This window comes from Nannospalax galili, unplaced genomic scaffold, assembly GCF_000622305.1.
Source record: "Nannospalax galili isolate Female #2095 unplaced genomic scaffold, S.galili_v1.0 scaffold398, whole genome shotgun sequence".
Lineage (NCBI taxonomy): Eukaryota > Metazoa > Chordata > Mammalia > Rodentia > Spalacidae > Nannospalax > Nannospalax galili.
This window is the reverse complement of record NW_008341813.1, coordinates 892,075-901,123: the sequence shown is the minus strand read 5'-3', so window position 1 is coordinate 901,123 and position 9,049 is coordinate 892,075. Positions and strand designations below refer to the sequence as shown.

The 9,049-nt window shown below is 46.4% G+C and overlaps 1 protein-coding gene across 1 annotated transcript; it reads left to right on the top strand.

Moving 5' to 3' along the window:
• Positions 1-1,249: 1,249 nt before the first annotated feature.
• On the top strand, positions 1,250-8,872 carry Hpx (hemopexin). The gene is made up of 10 exons (XM_008837388.3): positions 1,250-1,361; positions 1,496-1,554; positions 1,655-1,726; positions 2,088-2,209; positions 4,029-4,182; positions 4,815-5,027; positions 5,277-5,405; positions 8,018-8,148; positions 8,232-8,394; positions 8,527-8,872. The coding sequence occupies exons 1-10, from the start codon at positions 1,279-1,281 to the stop codon at positions 8,784-8,786; spliced, it is 1,386 nt and encodes a 461-aa protein (XP_008835610.1). The 5' UTR covers positions 1,250-1,278; the 3' UTR covers positions 8,787-8,872.
• The last annotated feature ends 177 nt before the right edge of the window (positions 8,873-9,049 follow it).

The window sequence follows — 9,049 nt, the reverse complement described above, 5'->3', positions numbered from 1 at the left end:
AAAACAGGACTGGGATGAGATTTAACACAGAGTACTTGCCTAGCACATTCAAGACCATGGGTTGGTTAGAAAATAAAACAAACAAAAAGCAACCAAATAAGTATACAGATAAAATAATCTTAAGTTTTAGAAAGTGGCATAAAAGAGCAAGCAAGAGCCGGAGAGGCTGGGCAAGGTAGTCAAGAAAGCATTTATATAGAAGACAAGCTTTCAAGTAGAAAGCAGTTGCAGATATTGCACAAGCCTAGTTACTGTTCAATGTGTTTTGTGATGGACAAACAAGGTATTTTCCCACAAAGGTGGAAAACCCCAAGAGAGGCTACAGAGAGGAGAGGCCTGCTCCTCAGGCCCGGTTACCGTAAGCCCTTCCCTTCCAGGCATTTTTTTGCCAGCAAGAGTTGAGGCTGGGCATGAGGTTTGGACTATTTGGCAATAGTGAGACAGTTTCATCCCCCAAATCAGCAGTCCAGGGGTAAAGCTGAAAAAGCCCAGAGGTACCCCAGAAAGAGCCCTGATGACTGAAGCTTGGAAAAAGTTCTCGAGTATTTCTTTCTTTAAGAATATTTTATTATTTTTTTATGTGTATGAGTGTGTTGTTTGCCTGAATGTAAGTGCACTCATGTCATGTAATGCCCACGGAGGTCACAAGTGGGCATCGGATCCCCTGGAACTGGAGTTATGGATGGTTGTTAGTGGCCATGTGGGTGCTGGGAATTGAACCTGGGTCCTCTGCAAGAGCAGTCAGTGCTCTTAATCACTGAGCCATCTCTCCAGTCCCCTCTCTTGAGTATATCTAAGTAAGTTCATTTGTGTGTGTGGTTACTAGGTGCATGTAAGTAGCAGTGTGTTTAGTTGCTATAGGGCTTTAGTTGAGCAAGGCTTGGTACTCGGTGCACAAAAATATTAGTACCTTCTTCTTCTCTCCTCCCTGACTGTGGAGATAAAAACCGCAGGAAGGTAATCACCCATTTTACCTCTTCCCTGATTTATGGGCACCGATTGTCAGTGTGATGAGTGAGTGTCACAGTGAACATCGGCTAATCACTGCTAGAAAGTTGCTGAAGGGGGTAGGGGCTACTGCCGGGAAGAGGGAGTCTTGGATTCAGGGATTTTTTTCAGACCTTGACCTTATTTGCAGTGATGTCATCAGTCAATATTGGCATAGTCATGGGAGATATCTCTTTCCCAATAGGGCCCGACATGGGGGTGGTGCTGTGATCAACTCTGTATAAGTTCAGCCCAGTGACCAGAGCTGCCCTGTGTCCTTTCCAGCTCAGCATGATTAGGACAGTGGTAGCACTAGTTGCCTTGGCATTGCTGGGCCTGTGCTGGTCCTTGGCTGCTGCCAGTCCTCTTCCTTCGTGAGTAGAGATGGGATGAGGGATAGAGGGTTGTGGTCTTGACTTGAGTATGATGAGGGCAGTTTTTAGACCCAGGTCCAGAGCTAAAAGAGAAGGGTTGTTCCAATGGACTCAGATATCTGTGTTTTCTCTAGTGCCCATGGGAATGTTGCTAAAGGTGAAGGTGGGCCCAGTCCAGACTCTGATGTAATTGGTGAGACCCCCAGTTCCCCAAGTCTTTCTGTCTGCTGTGTCTCTGCATTTTATCATCTTACTAATATTTTTCCCTTGGCATCTCCCTATCTCCAACCCAGAACGTTGCTCAGATGGCTGGAGCTTTGATGCTACCACCCTGGATCACAATGGGAGCATGCTGTTCTTTAAAGGTAGGAGGGAAGCTGGGTATGATGGTGCATACTGGTAACCCCACTAGTAGGGAAGCTGAGGTAGAAGGATCATGAGTTCAGGACCAACCTGGGCTATACAGATGATCCCGTCTCAAAAACGAAACAACCAGAGGAGGAGATGGAGGAGGAAGAGGAGGAGGAGGTAGAGGAGCAACAGCAGCAGCAGCAGCAAGCTAGGGTTGGAGTATTTGGGATCTCACACATGATCCCCCGAAGAAGCTTTTCCACCTGTGGGAGGATTCAGGGATTTTCTGAGGGCAACAGTAACAGTTTCTTTCGTTGCAAATATCTCAGTCAGCCAAAGGTTTGTTCTGGGACTCAGAGAGTGTGGGTCTTTCAGGGGAGTTCGTGTGGAGGAGTCACACAGGAACCCAGCAGTTAATCTCAGAGAGGTGGAGTAATAGCACCAGCTCAGTGGATGCTGCATTCCGTCATGGTCCCAACAGTGTCTTCCTGATCAAGGTACTGCTGGGCAGAGGGCAGAACTGAACCAGAAAGGGCTGGAATCGACACTAGAGTCTCTTCCACAAGTGTCTCCCCCTCAAGTGTCCCTGACATGGAGCCTGTCTTAGTACATTTTTGTTCTTCTGCTGTAACAGAATTCCCAATACTGGATAATTTGAATGAGTATAAATTCATTTGACTCATGGTTCTGGGGCTTGGGAAGTACAAGAGCACAGTGCTAGGATCTGGCAAGGGAATTCATGGTGCATCATAGCATGATAGAGAGAGGGCAAGAGTAACAGAGCAGGAGGGGTCCAAACCTGCTTTTATAGAGCCCACTCTTTCAACTAACCCACTCCCATTTCATACTGAGTTGATAATGACAATCCATTTGTGGGAGCGAGGCTCTGATAAGCTAATCACTCCTTATTAGGCTCCACCTCCTAGCACTTTTGCATAGTGATGGTTTCCAGCACATAGCCTTGAAGGATGCATCTAAATTATAGCAGGGCCCATACTGATAGATTCTAGGTTTCCTTTTGAAGGGAGTATGTGTGCATGTGGGCCTGAAAAACACAATCTACAATAGCTATTCTTCAGTTCTAATCTAGTTATAGCTGACTTTGCAATACCTTAGTGTAATAATACCTAGCTGCAATTTATTTTCTTGGCTTCTATAACCCTGTATGGGGTCCTATTTATATGCGGGGTGGGTTGTTCCCAACAAACTGGCATCTGGCCAAGGGGATGAGTGGAGGATGAAATACATTGACTACTGTGATCATGAAACTGTCCACTCAGAGGAAGGGACACCTTTTCCTAATTTACCAAAGAGACTGTGTTATCAGGGTGTCCCTGACTGCTCTGCTTTCCCTCCTGCCTCTTTGCCCTCTTTTCTCACAAGTCCTTAACCAGCCTCAAATATTCATTCCTTAGAGATCCATTCCAAGCCTTTCCACAAACCCTCCCTGAGTGATTTCAACCCCTGATATGACTTTGAGGGCTCTGTGTCCTGGACACCAGATCTAGATCTCTCCTAAACTCTAGACAACTTTTCTGATTTCTCTGACTTAAATGTTCCACAGGTACCTCAAATCCAGCATCCCAAAATAAATTTAGCATCTTTTCTTACAAAGAAACCTGTGTTCTATGTTTCCTGTTTCAGTAAAGGTCCCACTGTATGCCAGGTGCACATGGGTCTCAGGAATCTAGCCTTGGTTATCCCTCCCCACCCCACCATATTCATTATGTATCAGTCACATGAGATTATACAAAGTTTTCTCAGTAAACTGTATGGCTTCCTCCTGACTCTGAAACCTTCTGAGACTTCCAGACAGTTAGACATTTCCCCTAGATTCTAATACACTTTGCATGCTTTCCACCTTGGTGGGGCTACATAACTAGGTAAACTCGGAGTTAAAGATAGTATCTTGCCATCCCACAATGCCTAGTGCTTCTCCTAATACTTAGCATGTAATAGCCATCCAGTAAATGTTTCTTGAATGAATTCTTAAATAAATGAGTAGATGAGTGTATGAATGGATAGGTGATTACAGGATGAATATCTGTAGATGTGCTTGCCAAAACTGAGAGTGCTTTAAGTGTGCCACAGGAATGTCTGGTTATACATAGCCAGATGTGTATGCCTTATGGTAATGTGACCATATTTGCTGAGGATATGCACTGTGCATGGGGCAACATGTTCTCTGTTGAGGGACTAAAAATGCATGGAGCCATAAGAGGATATTGTCTAAGTGAAATAGAATAAAACTGTGTGTGAATACAGAGTGTCAGTATCTGGGATTAACAGTTTCAAAGACAGTACTTTTGGATGCAGGGAGACAAGATCTGGGTGTACCCTCCTGAAAAGAAGGAAAATGGATATCCAAAGTTGCTCCAAGATGAATTTCCTGGAATCCCATACCCACTGGATGCAGCTGTGGAATGCCACCGTGGAGAATGCCAGGATGAAGGCATCCTCTTCTTCCAAGGTCTGTCCAGACTGGAATTCAAGAATGTGGAGTTGTGGTGGGTTGGTGGTGATGGAGTAGGGTACTCATGGTGATGGTGGAAGAGCCTCTTTTGGCTTTATAAGGAGGGAAAATAGAAAAGCCAGTTACAGTCTAGAGGTCAAGTAGGGGAACAGGGAGAATCATTCTGATGAAGATAACTGGGCTAAAAGTTCTCCTGTGTTCCCCATGACCCTGGGACAGACCTGTGTTCCTTGATCTTGCACATACATCTCACCGTGACCAAACCCCTATTGATCCTCCAACTTAGACTCTGGTCAGACTCTGACCTTGACTTCTAAGCCCCAGAAACTCTACACTATTATCTGCACACCAGTTTCCCTCCAGCTCCCCTTCTTGTCTGCCTTGTAATTCCCACCTGATTTCAATTTGTCTCACTTCCCCTGACTTTTCCCAGTTCTTCCCATTGCTGAGTCGACTGTGTACACTCTTTGCTGAGCTTTGTTGTATCATCATTCTTTTCAACTGCCTCCCTGCTGTGCTGTGTGTTCCATATCATCATGCCCTGTCTCTGGCCCATCCTAGGCCCCTGTGCAAGCACAAGGGGGGCAAGACCCAGCCTCACTGAATGCTTTTTGATTCATTGACCATAGGTGATCGCAAGTGGTTCTGGGACTTTGCTACAAGAACCAAAAAGGAGCGTTCCTGGCCAGCCGTTGGGAATTGCACTGCAGCTTTGAGGTGGCTTGAACGCTACTACTGTTTCCAGGGTAACCAGTTCCTGCGCTTTGACCCTGTCACGGGAGAGGTGCCACCCAGATACCCTCTGGATGCCCGAGACTACTTCATGTCCTGCCCTGGCAGAGGTGAGAAAGCCCCAGGCCCTGGGACCTACTGGAATTCTCCCATGCCAGCTGAGCTTACTGATCTCCTAGGCTCAGCTCCCACCTTAACTCTGTCCTCTAATGCCTTAGCTCTTACCCTAGCTCCATCTCCATCCCAACTCTTCCAATTATCCTCGTTCAGGGGAGGCCCACATTCCTACTAACCCTACCCATCTTTTCCTCCTCAGACCCTACCACGACCTCTGTTACAATCACCCATTTCTCTTCCAGGCCATGGTAGACACAGGAATGGAACTGGTCATAGGAATAGCACCCATCCTGTGTATTCACGCTGTGGCCCAGATCTTGTCTTATCTGCATTGATGTCTGACAGCCGTGGTGCCACCTATGCCTTCAGTGGTGAGAGACTCCCCCAGACCCCTACTCTGACCTCCTATCTCTTCCTCTTGTGCCTCTCTTCTGACATAATTGTTCCATTTTCATCATCAGGTCTTGTATTCTGTCCCTCTATCCCTCACCCCCTAGCATGCCCTCTTGTACTCATCTCCTAGATGCTGCTTTTCAACCTTATCTCTCATTGCTCAGGCCTTCCTTCCACTTCACCTGCCTGTCTACCTCTCAGTGTTATCTACCCCATGTCTGTATACTCTGTCTTCCTTGCCTAGTACCATGCTGAGTCCTCTAGTGCTTGCTTGCTCTCTGGACCTTCCTGTGTCTGTTTCCTTGTGTCACTTGCTCTCACACGCACGTGTTTCTGAATACCCTGGCTTGCTCTTGATTTATTTCCAGGAACTCTATTTTTCCAAGGTGTCTAGTTCTTATGCCCAGGCTTCTGGACTCAGCATCATCTGGGGACAAGATGTTCCCATTGCTAAGAAACAGAAAAGTATTTCATACTCTAGACTTTTAGAAGGTAGCCCAAAGGAGTCTTCTGCTTTGAGTGTCTAGGGAAGAGACCCATCCCATAACCTTGGCCATCAATTGGTAAAAAGCCATCTAATGATACTTAGGGGTGTTGTAGGATTCCTCAGGCAGGGAGTGATGTAGGGCATTGAGGAGATCTTCAAAAGAGAAAGTGAATGACCACATTGCACTCTACCTGAGATCCATGTATGCCCAGTAGCAAAGGTAGTCTAAGTGGTAGGGGCATAGGAAAGTGAAACTACTGTTTGTTTCTAACTACTGGACAAAACCCATCTGTTATGATTATCAATTTCCACTGAAAAAATATATAGCTACATGGAGAACATATCTACTCAGCACAAAGTCACACTTTAATGAGAACATGCAGCTGGAACAAAACATACATGTTGTGAGAGTACAGAACTAGGCTGAGAACACATGTCATAGTAAGAGCATGTAAGTGTCAGGAGAATATGTGAGAGTGTGGGATTACTGGAAGGACCCTAGGATAAAGTGTGTGTGTGTGTGTGTGTGTGTGTGTGTGTGTGTGTGTGATTTATGGGGGCAGAAATCAGTTTGAACATGGTAGATTTTGAGTGCCAAATGAACTTGTCAGGTGGGCAATTGAATTTGAACCTAAAGTTCAAAGGAGAGATCAGTCAGAAATGAAAATAATTCATTTCCTCAGCATACAGATGGCATTTGTGAGCTCATCAAGGGGATACCGGTGTTTAGAGAAGAAAAGGGGCCAAAATAGGGATTCTTCTCTTTTAGAGATAAGACTGAAGAGAATAGTCAAAAAGATAAGTGGACACTGGAAGAGTGTGGGATCCTAGGAGCCAGGATCCAAAACAGGTGCTCAAAGAAAGGAGGGCTGGGGATGCAGCTCAGTGGTTGTCTAGTTTGCATGGACTCTGGATTAGGTCCCCAGCATGACATAAACTGGGCATGGTGGCACATGCCTGTAATCCCAGTACTTTGGAAAGGGGGTCAGAATTCCAAGAAAGTCATCTGGAGCTCTACAGCATAAATGAGGTCTTGTCTCAAAAAAGGGCGAGAGGAGAGTGAGCAGTCAAATGCTGCTGAGGGCTAGAGTCATGGGGAGACAGAACATTAACCATTAGATAGGAGGGTATTGGTGACTTTGATAAGAACACTTTTAATTGAGGATGGAAACAGAGGTATAATTAAAGACCAATTAGGCAAAGAGGGCAAATGAAAGTCTCAACAATCCCTTTAACAAGTTATGAAAATGGGAGATGAGAGGACTCGGGAGATGGCTCAGTGGTAAGTGTGCTACCTACACAGGATGGGGATCTGAGTTCGAATCCCCAGCACCCATGTAAGAAACTGGATATAGCCAGGTACATACTTGTCACCCCAGTGCTGTGATAGGCAGAGACAAGAGGATCTCTGGGGCTTGCTGGCTGCCAGCCTAACTCCAGGTGCAGGGTGAGATTCTGTCTCAAGAGAATAAGGTGGAATGTAATGGAGCAGACACCTGACATCTTCCCTTGGCCCTTGGTGTGTGTGCATGCACACATACACACACATGCACACACACACACATGCACACACACACATGCACACACACACACTCGTCTATGTACCACACACAATACAGCACATACATACACCATAATACTGTAAAAAGAAAAGGGGAAAAGAAAGGAGGATGCTAGCCTGACTCCTTCCTTTGCCTCTTGGCACCTCACAGGACTCAGAAGACAGCAGGCTGAGAGCACTCATTTGAATGCTTGCTATGGTGTTTCACTTTCAACCTGTGGCTGCTCCATCTCATTATCTATGACCAAATCTCAGCACATGGAAGGCTGAGCTATTCAAGGAGCCTCTTCCAAACCTCATGATATTGGACTTATCTGGACTTTGCCCGCTGTTTCTATCAAACTCCTGCTGACTCCAGCTCCAGTGGAGCCATAGTTCCCCAGTGTTGCTGGCCAAGGCTCACTCTCCCACTTACCCAACCTCTTCTTTTCTGGCTTCTGGATGTATCCGATCACTCTCACGTCTCAGCCTTCCAACTTGCACTAGTCTATTTGCTGTCTGTGCTTTTACCTCTAGCACTAGCACTACCTCTACTTCTACAGAGTCCCACTACTGGCGTCTGGACAGCAGTCGTGATGGGTGGCATAGTTGGCCTATTGCTCACCAATGGCCCCAGGGTCCTTCAAAAGTCGATGCCGCCTTTTCCTGGGAGGATAAAACCTATCTGATCCAGGTACATGTTGGGAAAAAGGCCTGAGATGGAAACTTGGATAAGACTCTCCAGGTCTACGTTGAATGCACATCTTTGTACCCTAGGGCACCCAGGTATATGTCTTCCTGACAAAGGGAGGCAACACTCTAGTAAGTGGTTATCCAAAGCGGCTGGAGAAGGAACTTGGGAGCCCTCATGGGATCAGCCTTCAGACTGTGGATGCAGCTTTTACCTGCCCTGGCTCCTCCCAGCTCTACATCATGGCAGGTGAGGGACTTTTGGGTGCTAAGGGAGGTTTGTTCTACTACCTCTTTACAGATTACCAGCAGAGAATGAGAAAAGTGAAGTCAGGATCCCTATAACACAGAAGCCATATTAAGTTTGGTGTCTTTTCCCCAGAGCGTCGGCTGTGGTGGCTGGACCTGAAGTCAGGAGCTCAAGCAATATGGACAGAGCTTTCTTGGCCCCATGAGAAAGTTGATGGGGCCCTGTGTATGGAAAAGTCCCTTGGCCCCAACTCATGTTCTGCCAATGGTCCCAGCTTGTACATTGTCCATGGCCCCAATTTGTACTGCTACAGCAATATAGAGAAACTGAATGTGGCCAAGACCCTTCCTCAGCCCCAGAAAGTAACTGTCCTCCTTGGCTGCAGCCACTGACGAGCCCTGACAGGAATCGACATAGCCCAGCCCACCTCCCCATTTTCCTCCCAATAAAGCCAGATTGACTCTTCATATGAACCTTGGGACCTTGACTGTAGAAGAATCTTCTTTATGTGAGTTGAAAAGTTCATTGCTTTTTTTTTTTTTTTTTGAGGCTCTCAACCTCAGCCAAGGACATGGAAAGAGCAAGGGAAGGCCTGAAGGACAAACCTTCACAGATGACCTTAAATCCAGACCACAGGCCTTTCTTGCTTGCTTTT

What these genes read in the sequence shown, in the direction of transcription:
- Hpx (XM_008837388.3), top strand. Translation starts at nt 1,279, where the DNA reads ATGATTAGGACAGTGGTAGCACTAGTTGCCTTGGCATTGCTGGGCCTG. An exon ending in GAGCATGCTGTTCTTTAAAG is followed by an intron (nt 1,727 to 2,087) that starts GTAGGAGGGAAG and finishes TGGGTCTTTCAG; the next exon opens with GGGAGTTCGTGTGGAGGAGT. An exon ending in AGGCATCCTCTTCTTCCAAG is followed by an intron (nt 4,183 to 4,814) that starts GTCTGTCCAGAC and finishes CATTGACCATAG; the next exon opens with GTGATCGCAAGTGGTTCTGG.